Source organism: Squalius cephalus, assembly GCF_949319135.1.
Source record: "Squalius cephalus genome assembly, chromosome: 18".
Classification (NCBI taxonomy): domain Eukaryota; kingdom Metazoa; phylum Chordata; class Actinopteri; order Cypriniformes; family Leuciscidae; genus Squalius; species Squalius cephalus.
Genome location: NC_137139.1, coordinates 6,426,691 through 6,453,676, shown reverse-complemented (window position 1 = coordinate 6,453,676; position 26,986 = coordinate 6,426,691). Strand labels below are relative to the sequence as shown.

General features: G+C 37.3%; 1 protein-coding gene across 1 annotated transcript in view; it reads right to left on the bottom strand.

Annotated features, from left to right (window-relative positions):
- The window catches only part of opn7b (opsin 7, group member b), a 102,391-nt gene that overhangs the window by 16,001 nt on the left and 59,404 nt on the right, over positions 1-26,986 (bottom strand). Inside the window, exons 2-4 of the mRNA XM_079848491.1 lie at positions 21,872-21,959; positions 21,497-21,659; positions 18,271-18,398 (exon numbers count right to left, since the gene is read on the bottom strand). Coding sequence (XP_079704617.1) covers positions 18,271-18,398; positions 21,497-21,659; positions 21,872-21,959 — 379 coding nt within the window. The remainder of the gene's footprint in view (positions 1-18,270; positions 18,399-21,496; positions 21,660-21,871; positions 21,960-26,986) is intronic.

Below are 26,986 nucleotides of genomic sequence, written 5' to 3'. Positions count from 1 at the left end.
TTGCTCCACGCTGAGCCTTAGGTGGTTGCTGCTGCTGGGGCTTAGCGGGAGCGGAGGACGCCACAGAAGGTCGACCTCGGCGACAAGCAGACGAAGGCATTTGCGGCCGGCGGACAGGTGGGGGCAGCAGTGGTCCGCCGGGGCAGGATGTGTCGGATTGCCTCCGTCTGCTTCTGGGCGGCCGAGAACTGTTGGGCAAAGCTCTCGACCGCATCGCCGAATAATCCAACCAGGGACAGAGGGGCATCCAGGAACCAATATTTATCGGTGTCCCTCATATCGGCCAGGTTGAGCCAAAGGTGGCGGAGCTCCCGGAGGAGCTCTGGGTCAGAACCGCCCTCGTGCATGTCCATGAGCACCTGGGCCTGGTGGACCTGCAGGAGCTATGGCATGCAGGGCAAAAGCAGCCTGTCCACAGGCCTTGTAAGCCCTCGCTGTGAGACCTGACAAAAAGCTGCGTTTGTGAGGTGTGAGGGGCCCACGGAGATTGCCTCGCAAGGAAGCCCTCACGGTAATCCTCAGATCACCCTGGCTAAGCCGAAGTAGGCCTACTCTCGCGGGCAGAATAGACACTAGATCGGGGCATAGGCGATGGGATTGCACCTCCCTTGCGGTAAGAGAGTCTCGATCTCCATAGTCATATTCCTACAGTGGGAACATGAACTATCCACAAAAGCTGCCTCAGCATGCTGAATGCCCAAACATGAGAGACAACTATTGTGGCCGTATGCTAGCGCCAGGGAAAGACCGCACCCAGAAACGCACAAATGACAAAATGACGAAATGACATCCTGAAAAGGACCCAGGGTTCACTTGTGTTACTCTTTTGTGAAGAAGAAAAAGAAAGAAAATAAATATACTCTTTCTGCTATACTGTTCTGTACAAGCGACTTCCACCAGCTCGGGTATGTGGAGAGAATTCTGTTGGCGGAATCTTATTAGATACTTTGTTACCCCCAAGTTATAATCTATTCACACTTGCGAGAAGGGAAGTGTTCTATGTTGGAGGAAATGTGGGGAACGGCTGGCAGACCATTTTCATGTATTCTGGAGCTGCCCAGCCATTCAGTCATATTGGCAGGAGGTAATACAAGTAATACATTTTATTTTCAAATTGACTGCTCATTTTCTACAATTTACCTGGGCAACTTAGCAGCTCATTTGATGATGAAAGACAAGTACCTTTTAAAGATATTATTAGCAACCAGCAAGAAAGCTGTAACACGAAAGTGAGCCTAACAAAGGCTGAGTGGCTGGACATTATGACCAGTGTCCAAAATATGGAGAGGATGACTTTCGCTTTAAACCTACAGATGGATAAGTATTTGCAGTATTGGGAAAAATGGATTGTGTTTACGACTTCATGACATGTTTATTGACCAATGTATCATCTGACATATACATTAATCAATGTTGATAAATATATGAGAAAATATATTTTCTCACCCTCATATCATTCCAAGAAACACAAATAAAAATGATTTTTATGAAAGCTGAGGGAATTCTGTCCCTCATTATCAAAGAATTTGCTGACTTTCTATCAGAATTAATATTGACTGCAGATAAAGTACTAATTGTTGGTGATTTTAATATACACATCGATAATGAAAAAGATGCATTGGGATTGGCATTTAAAGACATTGTAAATTCAATTGGAGTTAGACAACACGTGTCAGGACCTACTCATCGTCGTAATCATACTCTAGATCTAATATTATCACACGGAATAGATGTTGATGCCGTTGAAATTCTGCAGCAGAGCGATGACATCTCAGATCATTACCTAGTCTCGTGTAATTTGCATTTAGCCAAGGCTGCAAAGCCGACTCCGTGTTTCAAATATGTGAGACCTATCACTTCTGCTACTAAAGATTGCTTTATTAATAATCTTCCTAATCAGTTTCATCATCTCAGCATCTCAGATAGCTTAGAAGAACTAGATATTACAACAGAAACGTTTAACTCTCTCTTTTCCAGCACTTTAGACACAGTTGCTCCGTTGCGCTTAAAGAAGATTAAAGAAAATAGTCCAACGCCGTGGTACAATGAGCACACTCGGGCCCTTAAGAGAGCAGCTAGAAAAATGGAGCGCAACTGGAAGAAAACAAAACTAGAGGTATTTCGCATTTCATGGAAGGAGAGCTCTATTGCTTACAGAGAGGCTTTAAAAGCTGCTATATCTGCTTATTTTTCAACCCTATTAGAAGAAAATAAACATAATCCTAGGTATTTATTTGAAACGGTGGCTAAACTAACGAAAAATAAAGCTTCAAGCCCAGAAGTTTCCAAGCAACACAGCAGTAATGACTTTATGAACTTCTTCACTTATAAGATTGATAATATCAGGGACAAAATTATAACTATGCAACCGTCTACTACTGTATCGCATCAGGCAGTGCATTGTAGTCTCCCTGAGGAAAAATTTGATTCATTCGTTGCTATAGGAGAGGAAGAATTTACTAAACTCATTAAATCATCTAAATCTACAACATGTATGTTAGACCCTATACCGACTAAGCTACTGAAAGAAATACTTCCAGAGGTCATAGATCCTCTTCTTAATATCATTAATTCGTCTTTGTCTCTAGGATACGTACCAAAAAACTTTAAGCTGGCTATGATTAAACCGCTTGTTAAAAAAACGCAACTTGATCCTACAGAATTAGTCAATTATAGGCCGATCTCGAATCTACCTTTTCTGTCAAAGATATTAGAAAAGGCAGTATCCTCACAACTGTGTTCCTTTCTTGAAATAAATGATATCTGCGAGGATTTCTAGTCCGGATTTAGACCGCATTAGTACCGAGACAGCTCTCGTTAGAGTCACAAATGATTTGCTCTTATCATCCGATCGTGGTTGTATCTCTCTATTAGTGTTACTCGATCTTGGTGCTGCATTTGACACCATTGACCACAACGTTCTTTTAAATAGATTAGAACATTATGTTGGCATTACGGGAATTGCACTAGCATGGTTTAAATCATACTTATCTGACCGTTATCAGTTTGTAGCAGTAAATGATGAGATGTCTCATCGATCACAAGTTCAGTATGGCGTACCACAAGGCTCAGTACTAGGACCGCTGCTGTTCACTCTGTACATGCTACCCTTAGGAGATATCATTAGGAAACATGGAATTAGCTTTCACTGTTATGCCGACGATACTCAGCTCTATATTTCTTCAAAACCTAACGAAACTTATCAATTCACAAAATTAACGGAATGCATAGCGGATATAAAAAATTGGATGACTTGTAATTTCCTACTTCTAAATTATTGGACAAAAAACTTCCTCACGTAATAATCTAGAATACTGTCTAACACTCGATGGCTGCTCTGTTAAGTCTTCGTCGTCGGTTAGGAACCTGGGTGTGCTCTTTGATACCAATCTTTCATTTGAAAGTCACGTGTCTAGTATCTGTAAAACTGCATTTTTCCATCTTAAAAATATATCTAAATTACGCCATATGCTCTCATTGACAAATGCGGAACAATTAGTTCATGCGTTCATGACCTCAAGGCTAGATTATTGTAATGCTCTACTGGGTGGTTGTCCTGCACGCTTAATAAACAAACTACAGCTGGTTCAAAACGCAGCAGCTCGAGTTCTTACCAGAACCAGGAAGTATGACCATATTAGCCCGGTTCTGTCAAAACTGCATTGGCTCCCTATTAAACATCGCATCAATTTTAAAATATTGCTGATTACTTACAAAGCACTAAATGGTTTAGCTCCGCAGTACTTGAGCGAGCTCTTAACGCATTATAGTCCGTCACGTCTATTGCGATCTCAAAATTCCGGCCAGTTGATAATACCTAGAATATCAAAATCGACTGCTGGCGGTAGATCCTTCTCCTATTTAGCACCAAAACTCTGGAACAGTCTTCCTACCATTGTCCGGGAAGCAGACACACTCTGTCAGTTCAAAGCCAGATTAAAGACACATCTCTTTGACCTAGCTTTCACATAATACATTATAGACTTCTATAATTTAATGTTAGGCTGCATAGATTAGGTCAGCCGGAACCGGGAACACTTCCCAAAAATCCTGATGTACTCGTTACATCATGAGAAGAATGGCATCTACGCTAATTTTAGTGTCTGTGTTTATCCCGAGGTTTTCCCGCAGCCTGCCGGATCCAGGCCGTATCCAGATCTGACGAAGGACCTTCGCCTGGACCGATGACAACGCAGTGCTGAAGTGCCAACTAGTCTCTCCCTATGGAGGATCCCACTACCACTCTACAGATAAAGCGTCGTCGGGAAAATCCGTTTCGCGTTCCTACCCCAAAGCAACAAAATAAAATAAAATTCTTTATCAAAATTTATAGGGAAAGACAAGTACTTTGTTTAGGCTTGGCTTGTAGGGAATTCCAAACCTGCATATATTCAAACGCACATAACTATAGAACTCATTCTAAATGCGCATGTGAACGCCATCAGTGTTTCTCACAGGTTCGCGTTTAAAGTCTGTGTAGAGGGAATGGTGTCGTCTTAGCGGCCCCTAATTTAATAACAAATGATCATTGCGACGGAAGCAAATCAATCAAAACTAACTTTAGATGGAAATAACTTAACTCTGCTGTAAAGCCGAAACAATCTCTGTTACCTTAAATTATACGCTTATCTCTGTAAAGCTGCTTTGAAACAATCTACATTGTTAAAAGCGCTATATAAATGAAGATGACTTGACTTGACTTGACTTGAAAGTCCAATAGACCAAAACTTTGACTTTTAATGTCTTCTGAATAAACTTTATACAGTATAATGACCAGCTGTCGTGCACACATAGATCAAATCAAATATTATAAATGTGCAAGATCCAATGAGGTTTGTTCTTATGAGAACAGCCACTTATGAGCACTATTCATTTATAGAACAGCAGCTACACTTTAAAAATTCATAATGCACACTACAGTATCTGTGCTGCAATATTTTACCAATTCAGAAAAGATGAAACTCTGTCTGGCCAACTGAGACATGGTATGGAGATAAAGGTTAGATCACAATTTTATTTTTGGTAGAACTACAGCACACTGTGCGTGTACATTAGCAACATCTGTTGTTTACTTTTGGGATCTTATAGAGCATTAGACCCAGAAATAGTGATGTGGTTTGGAATGTGACCCGAACCCGAGTCGGCTGTATATACACAGGGTGCCAAAAAAAGCATGAATTACCCATGCCAGATCTAGGTGGAGGGTTTCTGAAAGCACTGCAAACTGTTACAGCAAACAATGAACAAGAAAGTTGAGCAGCAAGCTCATTGGCTGCTGATCCAGCAGGAACCAATCGGCTGTGAGAACGATGTGATTGCTAGCAGATTGAGTTAAGGACCAATCAGCAAGCGCCATCTAGAGTTTCATGGCAGAACTTTTTATTGTACTACTTAAAAAAGTTATAATTATTGCACGTGTTTTCTTTCTGACAGTGAAGCATCTTAACATAACATATATAATTGAATTCATATGTGGACACTAGTGTGTTTATATTTGCTACTCTACAACTTCACTCATGGCTTATCCAATCAGATTACAGAGCCAGAACTGTCTTACTTTAGCTTTATTAAGAGGTTCTGTCTGTGCACAGCACTCACTTGACTCTCTATGGATTCGAGCATGTTAATCTTCTTTTGCGGTCTCAATTTTTAGAGGTCTTCACTTCATTTTCAATTCATAAGATTGAATCAGTGTTACTCTCCCAATAATTTGGAGGTACAGACCAGAAATAGATCTTATATAGTGTCATGTGAATGGAGCGTGCTGCACATTACAAAACAAAAAAGTTGCTGGAGACGTCACCTACATAGCGCTTAGTTCAATGATACAGCTAGACATTTTGCTTACATGTTTGATGTATTTTAAATTGCCATTAAGGTATACATTTTCCTTATATTTAGGGGCATAAATAGTACAAAATGTAGACATTTTTAGAGCAAAAAAAAAAAATGTTTTGCTTATTCCGTTTGTTTTGTTTTTTTGACATGTAGCTAATTTATTCATTTGGCAGAGATTTCATCGAGGGTGAGCAATGCAGCAGAAATAGACTTCCTGCCAAAATGATCACAGCACTGCTTCTATAGGATGAGCTGCCCATGATGCCAGTTAGTTAAATGGTGTAAGACAGGTCTCTTATCACAGCAGCTTGGTTCTCCTTGACATCTTGCTGAATGATTTCAGAGTGAAAAAGGCCCTTCATCAATCATTTGTTGGGTTGGTTTACATTTAATAGCAAGAGTCATGGATGGGTGGCAATTTCAAGGCTGCTGCGTTGCAGAAATTGAATCGCTGCTCATCGCACTCCTCACCCGGTTTCTCTCTCTTTATACAGTATGCTTGATTTCACCATACGACTGATAACACAAAGAATCAAACCATAAAACTGCAGATATAAATAAAATTGCCCCTGCAGGACTACATTCTTCTTTTTGACCTGTTATTAAGTCTATATTCTCTATTGAAGACAAACAGAGAAATTATATAGATCTTAATGTCTTAATTATCTTAATGCTGAGACTGTCAGTCCAAATCCAATTTTTGTGCATATCCAATTGAAATCCGATCAGATATAGCAATTGTGAACAGGAAAAAAAAAATCACATGACATGCAATTTTTTACAAAATCCGTTTCGAGCTACATTGATGTGTGCTTTGAAATTCAAATCGGATCTGAACAGTTGTGATACACAATGTTGACAGTCAATCATTTTAGATCACAAATCATCTGATTTGGACTGACAGAATGAACATATCCTTAGTGACTGTGTTTGCCAAGCTAGAGCGGTCACTACTGTTTGGGCTCCTTTTTTTGTTTCATGAGGCAAAAAGAGCATATACATTTGGATGAGTACTACAAGAGAATGAGTAAATAATGTCTGAATTTTCATATTGGTGAACTACTTTTTTAAAAATGTTTTTATAAATAGTGTGTGCATGAACTGATATGCGTGGTGGTGCACATGCCAGCGCTGCCAGTTCACTTTCTTTTCCATGTTGTTTCCTACCTCATACCAATCTCCATCAATAAAATAACAAAAACAGAAATAAAGGAATCATGTTGTTCATGAAGCATTTTAGAGAATGTCAAATATTCTCCCTCTCTCTGTCTCTCTGTTTAAAATTGGAAGAGCAATTCATCCATTATTTTTTTGAATTGGGTTATATTGAATGATTATGTGTGCAATGTCTAAGAAATTGAGCTTCTCACAATAAACAATACTTGACCTTTTATATCCTTTAGTTATCTAAGACTCAATCCATAAAAACACACAAAACAATGGTTGTCATTGTGTAACTAGATTTTCACTGATACATAAACACCGATATTCAAATTTTGTTTGTCGAGTTTGTTGTATAGGCAAAAAAAAAAAAAAAGCCTCTTTCACAAAGATTCTGTAAAATATTCAGAAAATATGTCCTTGTATCTGTTGTGCAATTGCGGGATTTTTTGCATTCACACTACTAAACAAGATTGTGTTCAAGGGTAAAGCAATTCTTCAAGGGTATAATGGCAGGAATGGATTCACGGCTTGGAGTAAAAATGTACCTCCCCCCAGTACAATTAAACTAAATCTATTACGACTGTCGCGATTAAAATTCATGTGAATTTGAATGACATTGATTGCAGCAGTACATTTAGATCTGCTCATGTTGCATCAAAGCAGCGTTAAGCATTATTGTTACATTGTCTCCGTTTGTGTACTTTGTGTTTTGTTACTTGGACTTTAAGGTTGTATTCTGCCTGGTTATTGTGCTGTTTTCTGTTTCCAGGACCATTTTGGTGTCAGTTTGTAGCTTTTCTGTTAATTAGTCTGTCATTGTTCCAAGGTGTTCCTTGTTCCTTGTATATGATTTTCTAATATGTAAAAAGCAATAAAGTTATGCAGTCCTCATCTTTTGTTTGTGTAGCCTACAAGAAACAAGCATTTTTAATGTATTCTATTAATCAACATTAATAATCATTATTACAGTATCAAGGGCAATGACAGACAATAATGATTTTGTCATATTATTGCAGCCTTACTCTGTAATGAGTGCCTATTTTTTATTTTACAATTTATATAGGCCTAGCTTTGAGTGTGAGAGCCCTGCTTTAAGGTTTGTGACTTTCAAAAACAAACCCACCTTTAAAAAAATATTCATTGAAGTACAAAGTTTGACCGTGAGCCCCCAAATACGCCATGTCATGTTATGTAACAACCTTTTTTTGTTATAGTTCTAAGGGTTATATAGGTCTCCATAAATCGTCTTAGTTTATGAAGTCGGTCTCAACCATCTTCATTCAAGTTATAAGCACTTTCTTTCTGTCATTCTTTCATTTTTTTTCATCTCCTTTTGTTGCTGTCCATCTCTTGAGATGTCTTGTTTCTTTGTCTGAAGCACGGGAAATGTTGTTTTTATCCTTGTATGGAACTAGACTGGCTTTGACATTTTCAACACAATTACTAACCTGACTCTAAATCCTGAAAGATCTATTGTCCAGCTGTGTCAACTGAAATCTTCATCTGCAGCATCATGGACTGTCTCCCGTCCAATCTAACCAATCAAATTCTTGCGGTGTGACAGTGGCAGTTCATCAGTGGAGGAAAAGAAGGCTCAGCCTCCCAAAATATTATTGAAAAAAAACAAACAAACAAACAAACAAAAAGTTTATCTTCTAACTAATGTACATAACTTAGATGCATAAAATGTATAATGTACTTTTTTTTTTTCATTCATTTGCAGTAGAAGTGTTAATCCCAGCAAAAATGCCAAAAGAGGCTGACAGAAAACTCTTCTTGTGAGTAAACTGACCAATTATAATAATTTGTTTCCTTGAAAAAGTCAAAGAAATGGACATAACCATCATCATTATCATCAAGCCAGTTAGATTTCAATTTCATGATCCACTTCCATATTGCTCATGAAATCTGCTTGTGGCTCATGCAACAGGCGAAGGTTAAATTTTTTGCCAAACAGTCTAAATTATTGAAAGATCTCAAAACAAGTGAAAGACTAAATGACAAGAAAGTATATACTGTATATTTAAACTGTGATAAATATTGATTTGAACAACAGCCTCCTCTGAAAAGTCCTTTATGTTGTACCATTGCTGTGTTTTCTTCATCTGTTTCCACCTCACTAAACAATAGACATTTTCCAATCATTCTGGTTGTTACATTCATATAATCTTTGAAAATGTTGAATTAATTTTATTTTATTATTCCTGATATTTCGTTTAATTCTCTATTTATATAGAACGTGTCTGCAGAACCGGAGTCTGAAGCACATGTGAAAGACAAGACATAGTTATATTGGTCGACAGCTGTCCTATGACATCACATGGAGTGGCTATGCATTACACATAAAAGTGCGCCTGCATTACACATCATGATATTCAAGTTCAAGTTCACGAAGGAAGACACGCAGGCATGCCCGGAGCATGGCAACATGACACAGCATCTCTTTCCCTTCTTAGGATTACTTAACCCTAAGAACGTTCCTTTTCGAGGGAACTCAGCGGTGCATCATGGTGTTAATGCAATGGGAACCGTTTATACACACTATGCCATGCTGGAAAAATACCTGCATACCATGTGAAAAAAGACCAAACACAATCTTAGCGAGCCAGAGAACTTCACAACTTAACTTAAAACAGCCTAACTAAGCATCAACATTCAGTTAGGCTTTCATGCTCTACTGAGAAATACTTAGCTTTATTTAACTGACAAATGTACAAAGAAACTATTTCCAATGTTTTCAGTGACCAACTTAATTGTATTTTGTAAATATAAACAAATTTTGATTTTGATGGCTGCAAGACACTCCGAAAAAGTTGGGACAGAGGCAGGTTTACCAATGGGTCACATGACCTTTCCTTTTAATTACACTTTGTAAATGTTTGGGAATTGAGGAAACTAATTGATGAAGTTTTGCAAGTGGAATTTTTGCCCAAACTCGTCTGATATAAGACATCTATCTGCTCAACAGTCTGTGGTCGTCGTTGTCTGTTTCACCTTTTCATGATGGGCCATACATGTTTACTAAGAGACAGATATGGAATGCAGGCCTGGCATTGTCTTGTTTCAGGAAAGAAGTCATCTTGTTGGCACTGCAGTATATGTCTCTGTACAATCGAAATATATGCCTCCATGTCAATGGTACCTTTACACAAATGCAAGTCACCCATGCGCTTGCACTGATGCACCCCCATGAAACTAATCTGGTGGCTGGCTAATTGCTCCTGGAGAGAAGGATGGAGCTCAGCAACCTCTCGCCACCTCTGAAATTTGTAATCTTGGTCTGATATGATTTAAAATGGCTTGCCTCTGCGGGAGATGAATCTTAGGAGGGCCATTAAGAATGAATCTGTGTCCATCTGGTAGAGCAAGTCCAGGTATACAGCTTTCTTTGTCAGACACTTAAAACCCCATTTTTTTCTCATGTCTGCGCCAAATCTTGATGAGGTCAGGGCAGAAGCAATCCACTCCAGTGGAGTAAAAGGCCGGTTGAAGCATGCGCAGTCTCGAAAAAGGTAGATCGGCCAGCTTGGGAATGCTGGGCTGGCCTCTTCAATGTCTACAATCTAAGCACATTCTCTGGTGGTGCGAATAGCTTCTCAACCTTTCAATATCCAATACTTACGGCACACTTAGGCAAACACCCTATCTGCTCCTGGATGGTGTAGAGGAGGAACAATGGGCCTTGACTCCATGGGCTCGGCTTGGCTAATTCGGCTAATGTCTTGTCCCTTGTAACATTGTCGTCAGAATTAGACTTGGAATCGACATAATGCCAGTCCTTGGGGTCTATCAACTCCTGTATCCCTGCTACCCTCGAGTCGATGAAGACTTTAAATCGACACGAGTCAACATGGGACCATGCCAGCACAGTAGTGGAATCTGACCAGTGAGTGCCCTGGCTTCTATCTGGGAACTGAAACTCTGAAGGAAGCTGTCCCTATAGAAGGACTTCCCTATATTTCACGGACATCTTCACCTGGGTGACTATGGTCGATGACATGCTTCTGGAGCACAAAGATCAAACAGCAAGGGCTGCACATCATCCCAAAGAGGAGAACTTGCCACTCGTATTTCTTGGTTGAGGTCCCTCCAGAGGAATCGTAACAGTAGGTGATCTTCAGAAAGTAGTTGCACCTGATGAAACATACCTCTAATGTCACTACTTAATGCAACAGTATGTTCACGAAACCTCAGGAGGGCAGACATCAGTGTGGGGCCAGGGAGGTGCAATTGGTTGAGATTCTTCTCTCCATGTCGGAATGAAAAGTTAAAGACAACTCTGTTCTTGCCATTATGTTGGCAATGTAGGATTTACCAGATAAAGGATGTACCACAACTCTCCAGCATGGTCCACTTGGTCGGGAATCAATTTAGCATATCCTGCCTCCTTTAACTTGTTCATATCCACATGATAGGCTCCTGCTTGTGCTGGATCCCTGGCTAATCGCCGTTCTATTCCTCGGAGACAAGGCAGGGTGGTATTTGGGGAGGCTTGCAGTACCCCTTATTACGCTACTCCATCTACTGCAACTCTTGTAGTCTTGGACAGGAGCAGTGACATGGCCACTTGATCTTGCTTTGAGCGGGTTTCTCACGTTGAGTTTCTCACCGCAGTAAGGGAGAACGTCTAGTTGCCACAATTAATCAACTTGTCTGTACAGGTCAGTATCCGAATCTGAAGTAGCTGGGAAAAGGCACTGCTGATTGGAAAGGTGATGATTGATCTTTTGAGTGGGAGCTTGCAGGCTCTTGATGGCGGCAGGACCATTAGGCGGGCGTAGACAGAATGGCTATGGGGTGATGAGTTGAGGGTAATCCGACCCTATAAGGAGGAGTGGTTGGACAGATTCAGCATGTGGCAACTGTAGACCATGTAGATGGCAATATTTACATTGCTCGGCTAATCCCAGTGTCTCTGCTGTAAAGGCTTGACGAATCCTGAATAAGGTCTTGGGTTGGGACCCTGGTGACACTGTAAAGGTCACTGACGCACCTCACAGAATGTGGAGGGCTTGTCTGACTGTACACAGTACAAGTTCTTCTGGTCGACCAGTCAATCCGAGCGGCTGGACTGCTGAAAGGAGGATGGTGTGTCATCCAAGAGGGCAAAAGCCATTTCTCAAGACTACTTTACAGATCTTCAACAAGACATGCAGGTTTTCAGTGGGCATATCTAGGTACAGTGTCTCTGTCGTCTGTTTACCTAGCAGCTTTCTGAATGTCCGATCTTTGGCTTCTCAGTCATCTTTGCAAAGGATTGATCATTACATCTATTATGATTATTTCATCTAAGGCTGTGGCTTTAAGTCAGTTGTAGTTCTTGTGTTTCTCTTTCATTCACATTCATTCCAATTCTGTGGAAATCTGTGGAGATTTTTGCAGGCAAAGATTGTGTGGGTTATAAAACAGTACCAGCAGCAATATGACTAAATATAGCAATGTTCAATAAATAATTGAATGTATTAATAATAATAATGACTACAAATTACATCTTATTTTGTGGTTGTATCTTTTATATGTTGTGTAAATTTTTTTTATTTCTAAGAAAGCTGAACAATATCTCTTCCAGAAGTGAAGCCTGGGGTGAAGATTGACGATAACACACCCATGGATGGTGGCGATTGTAATCACTTGGCTCACTCCAGCTGCCTCTGGCAAACGTTGTTCATAAACAGGGTTTTTAAAATACTTATTCCAGGCAGATTTGCAGCCAAATGATGGAAAAAGTGTGGATTAAGCTGATTGTGCCTAAAGACACTCAACACAAATCAGTTTAGAATCAGCACACTCCCAGTTAGACCATGAAACACACAGAGGTCTCATATCCTTTATAAACCTCCAACCTCATTCATCAGCAACAAAGTTTAATAACTAACAAAAAGGCTTAATGTACAACAGAACCCGGCAAGATGCTAATAAGTGAAAACTAGTTCTAAAATAGACAGAATACCCCAACACAGGTATTAAAGTGTTTTAATGTTTTTTTTGGGGGGGGGGAGATTACATAATAACAGTATCAGCACCTGAGAGCTAATAGTAGTGATACTATATCTTTTAATAAAGATTTTGCATCTGAAAATCCAATCCAATAAATTAAATTATTATTATGTTTGTTTTTTTGTCAAATAAGGACACAGTATGGTGCACAGCAGAATCCCCAGAGTTAAATTAACTCTGCTCAGAGAACATTTGGTCCCACTCTACAGACAGTTAAAGTAACACTGAATCCGTCTTAAAGCTAATGAGATAATAAAGTGGTTAATTAAGTGATGATTGAGCATTAGTGATGAACACCTGCTGTCAACAAGCAGAATCAATGAAGGAAAGAGAAACACAAGAACTACAACTGACTTCCAGCCACAGCCTTAGATGAAATCAACTGATGATAAAATACATTAAATCTCTCAAGATCTCAGCAGAGGAGGATTAAACAACTCCACAAACAGCATTACCAGCTTCACTTATTACTAACCAGAATGACTTTATTTCTATCGACATCAACAGAAGGTCTTATAGAGAATTAACAGAGGTTTAGGTGTTGCTGTTTTATTTAAATATTGGTCACCATTACTGTGATCGGTGTTCACTTTAGTTGGGCAGCTTGACTCTTGCAGCTTGACTCTCATATTTGTATGTGTTTATGGTCTTTGTAACAGTGTTTACCAAAACTTATTAGTTCCCAAAGTTTGGATTCTTTAAAAGTTCAAGAAGACCAAGTAATAGCAGGAATGCACAATATAGTATCCCATGTTTTTTTCCTTTTAGAAGAACTTATATAGTTCCAAAAACACAAAAAAACAACAACATTGTTGACTTTCTTTCTGAGACTGATAATAACACTCAATGGGGATTTTAGAATTGACAATTTAAACCTATGTGTTGATGACTTAACTAGAGCAGTAAAGAGTATGAGTAATAAGTGTCCTGGAGCGGATGGGCTACCTAAGGAGTTTTATAATAATAATAATAATAAGTGGCGTCCCTTGACTTTGTTAGGTGTAGATGTAAAAATTCTGTCCAAGGCACTCTTTTTTTAAACTCCAGTCTGATATGCCTAAGTTTATTGGCAACGACCAAACATGTGGTATTAAGGGACGATCTCTACAAGATAATTTGGCATTAGCAAGAGATATGTATCTGTTTGCACAAGACCGTAAACTATCTCGGGACTTGATCTGGCAATCTTGGGACTTGATCTCGAAAAAGCCTTTGACAGTATAGACCACTGCTATTTAGGCCTACACATACTGTTGAAACGCCTGGGTTTAAGTCCATCCATTTGTGCATGGATTAACCTTCTTTATACCAACTGCCAAAGTAGAGTATTGGTAAATAACCATCTGTCAGATCCTTTCGATATCTGTTCAGGTGTATGACAAGGCTGTAGCTTGTCTCCATTATTATTTGTTTTAGCAATTGAGCCATTAGCTTGTGCACTTAGGCAAAATCCTGAAATTAAAGGTTTTCCAATTCCGGGTAGTTCAGGCCAAGGTTTCACTTTATATGGATGACCTTACCCTCTTCCTTACTGATAACAATTCTATAAAGAAAATGCTGCAAATTTGTGATAAGTTTACTTTGGCTACTGGGGCTAGAATCAATAAGACAAAGACAGAAGTTTTGTATTCTTTCTGGCAAGAACCTAAATGAATACTGGGTTTTAAAAATCAGGAAGAATCTATTAAGATTTTAGGACTTTTTTGGGGGGGAAAAACATGGACAAGATAAATTGGGATTCGAGACTTGATAAGATAAAATGGAAATTAAAACGGAGGAGCGAGATCTTACTTTGAGAGGGAAAGTGTTGGTAATAAATGCTGAGATTTTGGCCTCCCTTACCTTTTTGGCCTCAACATTTCCAGCACTGATACATTTTATAAGATCTATCAAAAGGCCTTGTTTAGTTTTTTTTCTGTGGCTCACAACGTGAAAAAATGAGACGAGAGATACTGTATACGCCATTAGATAAAGGAGGGCTAGCAGTATCAGAATTGGGAACCAAACTGGAAACCATGTTTTTGATGCCCATTCTAAAAGCTTGTTTGTCTGAGAATCAAGGAATTTTATGGCATTGTTTTGCCAGGCTTTGGGTAGGTCAACAGGTAGCTAATGCCTGGGGGATGAGACTTCCACAAAATACTCCTCATGCTGAATATAGACCAAATATGTATGCTAGGGTGCTATCCCTTTTAAAGTCAGGTTAAAGCCTTAACAGGTTAAAGGAAAGTGAAAGTCTCTCATGTCCGTATTGGGAAAATAAACCAGGTAATTGTTCAAGGTATGCTGTGCCCAGGATTAGAGAGGATCACCCCAGTGGGAAAACTTACTGAATCTGATTGTGTTACAGTTTGGAAGAATGTAAACAATGTTTCTTTTGTTTATTTCTCATAGGTTTGAGTGTAACAATTATAGGCCTGTGTCAATTTTAGCTTCCTTATCCAAAGTGTTTGAAAAGATTATTTTTGATCAAATTGAAGAATATATTTCTAAATGTAATATTTTATATGAATTTCAGTCTGGCTTTAGGAGGACGCATTCCACTGAGACAACAATTTTGTATTTGACAGATTACATAAAGAAAGAATTGGATAAAGGCAAATTAAGTGGGATGGTTTTGCTAGATTTACAGAAGGCTTTTGACACAGTTGACCATAATATGTTGCTATCAAAATGAAATGCTATGGGTTTTGATTCTAAAGCATGTAAATGGATTAACTCCTATCTTTCAAATAGGTGTCAAATGGTAGATTTAAATGGAGTGTTTTCAGATAATTTGTCCATTTCTTGTGGAGTACCACAAGGTAGCGTACTGGGACCCTTACTTTTTTTAATGTACATAAATGATCTAAAAATGGCCTGTTCTAGTCACCTTTTATTATATGCTGATGATGCTACAATAATTGTTACTGATGAGAGGAAAGAAATAATATAAAGTTAATTAAGTAGAGCGATTGCGGAAGTATCCAACTGTTTTTTTCAAAATAAGCTGTTTTTACATTTAGGGAAAACTGAAGCTACTTTATTTGGTTCTGCGGCCAAATTGAGAAAATGTTCCAAATTAGAAGTGAGGGTTGGAGATTTGACTATTACTTCTAATCTGGAAGTGAAATACTTAGGATGTACTTTGGATAATAAATTGACAGGGGATAGTATGGCTGTTGTAGTTCATTCTAAAGTATGTAATCGAATAAAATTCTTAGCGAGACAGGCTGCTTTAGATAAACAAACCTTAAAAATGTTAGCTGGTGCATTAGTGCAAACACATTTTGATTATGCGGCAACTTTCTGGTATAGTGGCTCTACGAAACGAATTAAAAGTAAATTACAGACTGCTCAGAATAAGTTGTGTAGAATTATTCTGAGGTTTCATCCACGACTGCAGTTGAATAGTAATCATTTTAGGGAAATAGGGTTTTTAAAAGTGGACAAAAGGGTTTGTTTTTTCTTAAGTTGATGGTGTATAAAATATTACAGAGAAATGTTTCAAAATACTTGTATGACTACTATGTTTTTGTAAGAGATGTTCATGGTTTTTCTACAAGAGCAAGGATAAATAATATATACTTGTGTCGGTTTAAGAGTTTAATTGGGAAGAATTCTTTTTTGTATTCTAGCGCTGTAGCTTGGAATGAATTGCCTGATTGCTTAAAACAAATTCAAGAAGAAGGTCCTTTTAGAAAAGAAGTTAAAAAATGGCTTTTTTAACTATGTTTCTAGAAGTTTTCATGTGATATGTTGATGTGTGTTTGATTTCATTCCCATTATGAACTGCTCGTCCATTTTTGAATATAGAGGACCACAATGGAAATAAGCCTGAGGCTTTATTGTGTATATCCTCGACAATTTTTTAAAAAATGTGTATGAATCGGTCTTTTGGGCTTGATTGTACTTGTTTTAACTTTTATTGTCAAATAAATCCCCCCCCCCCCCCCCCCCCCAAAAAAAGATATTGTTTGGAAAATGGTTCACCAATGCTTGCCTACTCGAGTTTTTCTGAAAAAAAAGGAATTGTTCAAAGAGTTCACAGTGTCCTAAGTTTAAGTGTGGAGAAGACGAGTCTATCAACCATTTATTCTGGTCTTGTAAATATGCTAGGGAGGTCTGGTCCCTGGTACGAGAATGGATGGTTGATCTGTACAGATTTCCAACTGAACTAGACCTTGGTGAGCTGAATAGTGTGAACTCTGATGAATGGATTAGATGGTGGACAGTAAGTACTGTCATCAACGAAGGGATGTGGAAGGCAAGAAATACTTATTGCTTTGAAGGAAATGATATACTAGCAGAAATAGTGGTCTCTTCAAGCTATGTTTCAATTAGGGACTATGTGTCAAGAGACAGGAAAACTCTTTACTTTATGGAAATACTCGAAATGTTCGACTAATTCTCCGAATTTTTTTTTTTTACCTTTAGGTTGAAATGGGGAAATGAATTTTGAAGGCCATGGTTTTCCTTTTGGGTTTTGATATTTCTATGATGTAATAATTATGTATTGTGTGGAAAATGGATTTAAACACCAGGTTAAACACCAAAAGGTTACAGAATATGATGAATGGATTCCAAAAATATGTGATTACACTCCGTGTTTATTAGGACTTGTAATGAATCCTTTCTGATCTGTTAGAAAGAAAAAAGTTTACCAAAACACATAATTTGTTGCAAAGAAAGCCGGAAACAAAGACGATCAGGTGATATAGTTTTCAGTATCGTAAGATAGAATAATTCTCTAATCTTATCCCTGACCAAAAGTGGTTATTTGTTATTAATAGATTATATTCACCAATAATACTTTCTGATAAATTCAGAATGTCTGATCTGTTGCAAGAAAATATTGTTGGTTAATAAAATCTATTAATAACAAATAACCACTTTTGGTCAGGAGAAATATTAGAGAATTATTCTACCTTACAATGCTGAAAACTATATCACCTGATCATCTTTGTTTCCAGCTTTCTTTGCAACAAATTATGTGTTTTGGTAAACACTGTTACTAAGACCAAAAACTCACACAAAAAGCCAAGAGTCAAACTGCCCAACTAAACACTGATCACCATAAGGGTGACCAAACATTTTCAATAAAACGTCAACATCTAAACCTCGGTTAATTATCAATAAGAACTTATATACCCGCATGACAAAAAAGGTAAATAAAAATGAAATAAATGCCTACTCATGGTCCCTGCACAATATCTAATCAAGTTGATACATATTTTCCACACTATCTTCTGCTTGATTGTTCTGTGACATACAAAGACAGGCAGGTCTTACCATAGTTGGGGCAGCAGACTTTGAGCCAGCACACACTGGACAGTACGGTCAGGTTACTGAGGCTGCAGAGACCAAATAAAACTCCACAGAAGGCATAGCACATACACATCACCTCTGTGAACAACCACCTGAAAAAAAAAGAACAAGATGTCAATCTGTATAATCACTTAAGGCTGAAGTGCCCGATCCTGTTCTGTCTATATGTTACAAGTGTTTCAGAAAATATTAATTGGCTGGTTCAGATGTGGTTGACTTAAATGTTCCCATAAACTGGTAAATGTGTTGTTGCATTGTTTACAGTGCAGAGGTGCACAATCATGTTCACGGAGATCTACCTTCCTGGAGATCCAGCTGAACTGTGCAGGAAGGCAGATCTCCAGGAACATGATTGTGCACCTCTGCACTGTAAACAATGCAACTACATATTTTCCAGTTTATGGGAACATTTAAGTCACAAATACAAAGAAATGTGAGGCGAGCTATTTGAAACTACACACAATTCAATATAAAGAGCTGTTACTAATTGTTACCAATTGAAAAATTGCTAAACAAGAAATCTGTTCTAGCCTTGATGAATTTATTGGCTAAATGAGGCATTTTGCATTTAGTGAACAAACAAATTCAATTGACAAAACAAAGTAGTGTTAGTTTTAGTTAGTGTTAATTTTAAGACAATAGTTGAGAAAACTCAGCATCAGGTTGAGTTGAAATTTTAAGTTATGTCAACAGTTCCCTTTATACAGTGTCTTAAAGGGATAGCTTGAAAAAAAAAAAAAAAAAAATTAAATATCTGTAATCATTTACTTTCCACTACTTTGTGTTTTATATGATTTACACAATTAATTCTCACACAACTTATTCTATAGACTAAACTTACGGTAAATGTTAACACTCTACATCATGCCATCTTGAATGCTGGTTGTTGCATTGTAATAATAATAAGCAAACTATTTAACATTACATAAAAAACAGCAGAATGGTTCATCTGTACTCGTGCACGTCACCGTTTTATTTAAGCTATAACTTATTTCACTTAAAACATGACATCCGGGAGTGCACTCACTGAATGTTTGAGTGATAAAGGTTTGGATTGCTGTATGCAGTGACATGAGCACTATATCCCCCCCACTGAGATCAAAATCAGAAAATAAGGAAAACTTAACACTTAATTGTGAAAATTTAATTGTTTAGATTGGTTTAGAATCATGCAAGAGAATCACGAGGAGCAGTAAAAAACTCCTCTTTTTTTTTCTTCTTTTTTTTTAAGGGGACAAGCAGACTCTGTCTCTGTCCCTAAATAAACAATTAAATTAAAGTGTATAGAGAGAGCCCCATCTCTATTGCTGTTTTTTAGTTCAATGAAAATTCATGTTGAACTGCCATTTGATGTCGACATCATTTCCGGCTTAATTGACTTTGCCTCCTTATTTCATAAGTTCACATAAAACAGGTCAATTTCTCACTGCTTACTACTACATATTTTCTACTGCAAGGTGCATGTTGGATAACAATTTCTTTAGCCCAAATAATAGAGCATGGGTTTGATTCCTAGTGAATGCATGAAATGAAAAAAAAAAAAAAAAACTTAAGGTTTAAGGTCGTTTTGGATAAAAGTGTTTGCCAAATTCAGAAATATAAATGTAACTGTATGAACAGTGTGAACTTGTTCAAAAGTGTACATATATACTTTCATTGAAATACTTGAATAGTGTTATAGTCGACATGTCTACACCCCCCTTTCCCCTTCACTCTGCCCAACCAATTCACAGCCCCAACCTACACAGTATGAATTCTTATATTTTATAGCTGCTATTTTTGTAAGTCTATGTAAACATGCGCTAGACATACTTTTGGAAAACATTACGAGATCCTCATGTTTTATTCCGCTCCACTGTCCAGCATCCCTTGTGAATGGCTCCTAAAACCACACAGGGCTTGAATAATACATGCTGATTCTGAGGCTGTAGAAAGAGTCTGCCAGAATACCAGAGTACCTGGGAATATTTATTACAGGGCATTCAGTGGTAATTATGTAATTATGTTACTGTTTTTATGTTACCACCCTGAAATCTCACAATCCCGTAAGATGTGCATCCGTTCATGCAGATGTACATTGAATATCTTATGACTGGAAGCATGTTGCATGTTCAGTGTCTGCCGAAATTAGATTTTGTATGAAAAATGTATTGCCTACTCTGAATATTAATTCTCTGCTATTTCATAAATCACCAACAGTTTGAAACAAAAATAACTATTCTGGATAGAAAAACGATTTATTTTTTATTCTATTCAAGCTCTTGTGAAAGTGCCTTTCATTGCTGACAGAAATCCAAACCATTCAAAAAAGTTAAACAACTGTGTCATTTATTTAAAGTGCATTTTTATATTGGTCTGTTTGAAAATCATGGTTTCTGGTTAAAATGGTATGTCTAAAAGCATATAACAAAAAAAAAAAAAAAAAAAATTCAATTTCGTTTTATTTAGTATTGATGTACAGAAAACATACTGACTAGCTTTACTGACTGTAGAAATTAGTGTGGGTTTTAATCACTTCTCTGGTATTTTTAGTACATAACAAGTACATTAGTACACTTAAAAATACATCACAATAAACAATAAGGTATTTCAAATGTGTCTTTATTTATTGACTATAATAAAATGTTTTTTAGTTTTATCTCAAGTGAAAATTCAACTCTCATATTATAGGTAATTTATATAGCCTATATATATATATATATATATATATATATATATATATATATATATGGGAAAATAAATTAACAATAAATCAAAAATTAAGGTTTGAACCAAGCCATACAAATAAATTTAGAAAAACGAATACATTTGGCTTATAATTATTTGCATGATAAATGTGTAGAAGAAACACCTTGATATTTAAATTCCTACATCTGTATGTCTCTGACTACACAAACAGAAAGCGGAAGAGGAAAAAAAGGAATAGCACATCAAAAGCCCCAGTCATCAGAGAGTTCAGGGTCTGAGAACATGGAGGCTGCGTCAATGTTTCCAGCTGTTAAATTTGATTTAATTTGCTTTTATTATGCTGACGCCTTTAAGAGGATCAGAGAGAGAACGAGATGACCCTCTTTAATGAGTCTCAAGAGGACGCACTAACATCTAAAGGGGAAAAGGCTATATATATATATATAAAAGAGAGGAAGACTCTTCTTCTGTACAAAACGTCCCTGCTGTGAAAGAGTTTTACCTGTGAGCGAAAGACGAGGGAATTGCGAAGGGAAAGAGGAAAATGGTCATGCCCAGGTCACTGATGGAGAGGTTGATGATAAAAAACTCGGCTGGCTTGAGAGAAGACTTTTTGCGATAGGCAACAAACAACAGAGTGGTGTTTCCCATCAGAGACAGCACACCTGCAGTGAAAGAAAGAAAGAAAGAAAGAAAGAAAGAAAGAAAGAAAGAAAGAAAGAAAGAAAGATGAAAGAAAGAAATGACTTTAACATGATTAACATGTTTACTATCCTATTCACTATTAATTTCTCTCCTATCCTTTATAATAAGGTGATTGCAGAAATAAAAACGATTTTTAGCAAGTCATTTTTGACTACTTTAAAAATACACTTACCAAAGATGGTGTAGATGATTCCCAAGAGCAAGTCATTCTCTTTCGATATTTTGGACATAAACAAGTTCGTTTCAGATGAGTTTTCCATCTGCACAGAAGAAGACGAGAAGCAAATGTAAGACCACATCCAGACCTTTGTTTTACTTCGCACACATTCCCCCACTAAGCAAAAATGATGTTCAAAAGACATCTTTTCAACGTCTTTGTCACAAAAGCGTACGTTGAAAAGACGTCTTTTGAACATCATTTTGTTTAGTGGGCCTCTTCATTTTTAAAGTTCATGTTGTTGGATTCTACCTTTTTCCCAGAATTGATCAATGCATTTCCATTAGCACCTGCTCTAGTCTAAAAGATGAGAAGGTCTCCGGAAACGAGAGTCTCGTAATGTCTTACCATAAATCAATTTTGCTCTAAAGTGCACACAGTCCACATAGCAAAGAGATGTAACATGTGTGCAGTGATGCATAACACACACACACACATACACTAGAGCATGATAGTGTGTGTAGGGACTCTGAATGAAACCAATGGATTGGTTTGGTGAACATAGTGAATTATACACTAATCTTATAACCTTATTCTGGAGTCCTTTAAGTTGAGCATAGAGCGTATTCAGAGGCAACACATGCGCAGGAATATGTCGGCACTTCCATTGCTTTCTCATTACTAACACATTTTGCTTTCCTCCACTTTCATCTTTAGCCTGAAGGCACCTGACCCAGAGGAATATATCACACACAACAAATGATCCAGCGCTACGCATCCTCTCTCCTATAGCCTACGGAAAGATATTTTATCATACAAAATATTGCTCTTTGATATCAAGAACAAAACTTCCCGTTTGCTGTTTGGAGTCCTGGAGTTTGTACTGCAGTTTGACGCGGATTGCTCGTTTTACCCTCCTCATGAGGGACTAATCTACCTTCTTCCCGTTTGCTCCTTCTGTTTGGACTGTTGGTCAAATATGTGTGTATTTTTCATCCTGTTCTATGCATCTGACATGGTGTTATGGTGTTTCATGTGTATATTGTTGTTTCTTGTATTTGTCCTGTGTTTTATGTATTTATGTTTATTAATTCACTGTAAAAAATTTCTAACCCTCCCAAATCAAAAATTTCAAGTGACCGATAACATCTAAATTTTTCAACTGGCCCAAGTGAAAATCTGTAAATTAAATTTTATAATTTACAGAATTTCACTTGGGCCAATTGAAAAATTTAGATGTTATCGGTCACTTGAAATTTTTGATTTGGGAGGGTTAGAAATTTTTTACAGTGTTGTAAAGCGCTTTGAGCTTGGGAAAAGCGCTATTTAAATGAAACTTATTATTATTGTTAAAACATTTATATGCATCCCACAACCAACAGACCACATCCCCTGTAGTCCGTTCAGGGAATGTCAGTTGCAAGACAACAATTCTTCCTTTGATTTATGGATTTGTCAAGTGTGCTGTCAGCCAGATGCAAAATGGCTCGTTTGATTGATGCTCTTGAGTTTTGAAAGCTATTACACAGGTGGACAGTAGAACATCTTGCCAACTTCCAAGTCAGTTACTAATCTCACATGCGAGCAGTTATGCTTATTAATGAGATCACTGAACATCTGCCACCAAGCATATGTTTAACATCTCATGTTTGATGATATAATTAATATTGTACAGCCTGAGTTTAAAAAGGCCCTTCTTATCATCAAGGAAAATTCTCCTTCAATATAACAATAAATCTGTGTTTTGCTCTTTGGTTTTAATAATAAAATTTATTTTGATGGTCCCCTTTAGACATTCAGTTGATTGTAAGTAACATTGCACCATTGCATCTCATTAGAGTATTAGTTGAGTACTAGTAGACTGTTAGGGGTAGGGGTAATAAGGGGTTAGTGGAATACTTATAGTCGGTAGAATGCCTAAAGCGGTCCATCAAAATAAAGTGTTCCCTTTTATTTGATCAATTTCAACATAAGTCTTTTGAGCACTAGACTTATAACATCTTAACAATTAATAAGTTGTTGGTCTCCTCTAAACGTTTTCTTCAAATATTGATTAATTGATTTCATTGTGTGAAGTAATATAATATTACTGCTACATACCTCTCAACTATATAATTCAATATTTTGTAGATCGTAGATCTGACCAGTGAGCAAATCTCCTAAAAACAACGATATTAAAGGAAGAGCAAACAGAGACCCCACATTAATCTCACATCTGTGTGGTGATCTCAACGATGTCTCAAAATGTGCAAGTGAAAAATGTCAATAGGGATTCAGATGTAGACTGTCAACTGGTGCTTTATGTGAGGAAAGCTTCTTTTATGATCCACAGAGGAAAAAATAAGTCATACAGGTATGGAAACTTGGTCCTTGTTACATACTATAGTAATAACAGTAAATTATGCATAATTTCATGCAACTAACCCTCAACCAAACCCTAATCCTACCCTAACCCTATAGTAAGTACATGCAGTTAATAAATATTACTAAGTACTTAAATATATAATTACACTGTAACAATGACACTTTAAAGGGGGGGGGGTACAATGGTGTTTCATGTATTCAGAGTTGTTTACAGTGTTAAAGAGATGGATTCTCATGCTTAACATGGCCAAAGTTTTGTAAAAATATTTTGGACGAATAACGGAGAATTTCTGTGCCGAAAATCTTACTTCCGGGTTGGTACAAGTTTCGGCTGGGTTTTTTTTCGACCGTGGATCTAATGACGTAGACCAGAGTGGAACTCCTTATATGAGCATTTCTCCCGGAAAAGCGCGGCCGCGCACACGTCGACCAGAGGAGAGCGAGACCGCGCACATCAACGCGCTTCAACAGGAAATCATCGGCAGCGCTGCATAGTGTCTCCAAAGTGTGTTTTTGGATGTGAGGGAAAGCTTCCCAAAGAACCCAGCGTTAGGAACAGTGGATGCAGAAACGAGTTGTGTAGACTGTTTGTTCCCTGCATTTCGACGATGAATGTTTTATAAACAAAGCCCAGATCGACGGATTCTCTCTATGGCTCTGGCTTCGCCCACACGGCCCGCCTCCAGACGCTCGTTTTTTTCCGGAAAGACTCGGTACAGCCTATCTTTCTTTAATAAATATAATAAAACTAAAGACGTTTTGGAGATATGAAGGATGCAATACTACTCTATAGGTACTCAAGATTAACAGGAGATTGAGTGAAAATGAGCATTTCACCCCCCCTTTAAAATAAAGTGTAACCGGAAACTTCATAGGCGTACACTGTACAACATTTACTGTCAATTTAACAGCAACTTACTGGCAATTTTATTTTTGGGTGAACAATCCCTTTAATGTCACAAAAGTTGGTTGGAAATATGGGGTGATGGATTTTGAATGTGACTGAAAACAAAACAAAAGGATCCTTTCTTTATAGTGGTTCTGTTACCATTTCAGATGGCTCACTTTTGCAAACTGTCTCTGATTCTGTCCTGGTGAGAAATGAAAAACTGCCATATCAGTGCTTAGTCTCGGTTAAAATATGAATAATGTGATATTATGGCATTTCAGAAGAGATGTATGTAGGTATACGCCCAGCAAACTCTGTGAGTATAATCTGAAATGTATCCTAAGCTCCAGCTCTTTAAAGTTGGGTGGATTCTGATTAGCTGTCAATGTTTTTATCGTTCATCAGCTGGAGAAAAAATTGCTCTGAAAGTGATTCCAATGATATTGGTCATCTGTGTCATTATCATTATAACTGGACACCGGGACACCGCCACCATAATGTGGGAGGGGAATTACCTCAAACTATTGGATTACATTCTATTGGTATAGTATTATATTATATCATATATAATTGTTCATGGTGGAGAAGTCAGATTAGTAGGTTGTACACAGCAAAATCCCCAGTGTTAAATTAACACTGCTCAGTGTTTAAATAATCCACACTCAGAGTGTTATAAGTAACACTGAAGCAGTGTTGAAGTTAATGAGATAATTAATTGATTAATTGAGGGATGATTGAGCATTATTGAAGACTATTGAAGATTATATAAGTCACCATTATGGTGATCAATGTTTGCTTTAGTTGGGCTCCTCTTGGTCCTTTATTTTTTTTTTTTATTGTAGATTTTGTTTGGCTGCTGTAATTGAGTTATAACAGCCAGATAAACGAAGAGAACATATGATCTGATGGCATTGGTTGTGTTTTAACATTTGACCTGAAACACTGAACTCATTGAGAGCCTAATTTCTGAGTTAGGTTTACTTTTTTGATTATAGCAGCACTGTCCTTGTACAGCATAACACTTTTAGCCTTTTCAAAGAAATCCAAATGATTTCTTCTTAATAGCTGTTCTGATACCAAAAAAAAAAAATAATAATAAAAAAAAAATGTAGGCACACACAGACATCAAGAATTAGCATATTAATCTCAGCAATGGTGACAAACCGTATATACAGATAAAGAGATCAACTCTAAAAATAAGCTCATTATTTATTCATGCAGCAATGTATGATGGGAACCATGAATGAGTTTTGATTGGTGGCACCCAGAATGCACTGCAACATACTTTATAATTGTCACCATTGTTGAGATTCACAGGCAGATTCTTGATATCTGTCTAAAAAAAAAAAAAAAAAAAAAAATTGTATAAGAATTATTTTTAGGAAATCTTGTGGATTACATTATAAATGTTATGTTTAAATAAATGTAAATGTTAAATGCGATAATCAATAAAGTAAACCTAACTCAGAAATTAGGCTCTATATGAGTTCAGTGATTCAGGTCAAATGATTGTGAAATAATGATTGTTAACACACAACAAACACCATCAGATCATATTTCCTCTTTGTTCATCTGGCTGTTATAACTCAGTTACAGCAGCCAAACTAGATCTAAAGTTAATAATCAAGAGCCCAACTAAAGCACACACTGATCACCATAATGCCGACTTAAAATGTGTGATTTTCTCCATCAGTGATTCTGCTTGTTATCATCAGGTGTCTTCAATAATGCTCAATCATCACTCAATTAATCACTTAATTATCTCATTAACTTCAACACTGCTTCAGTGTTACTTATAACACTCTGAGAGTGTGGATTATATAAACACTGAGCAGTGTTAATTTAACACTGGGGATTTTGCTGTGTATCTGTATTGA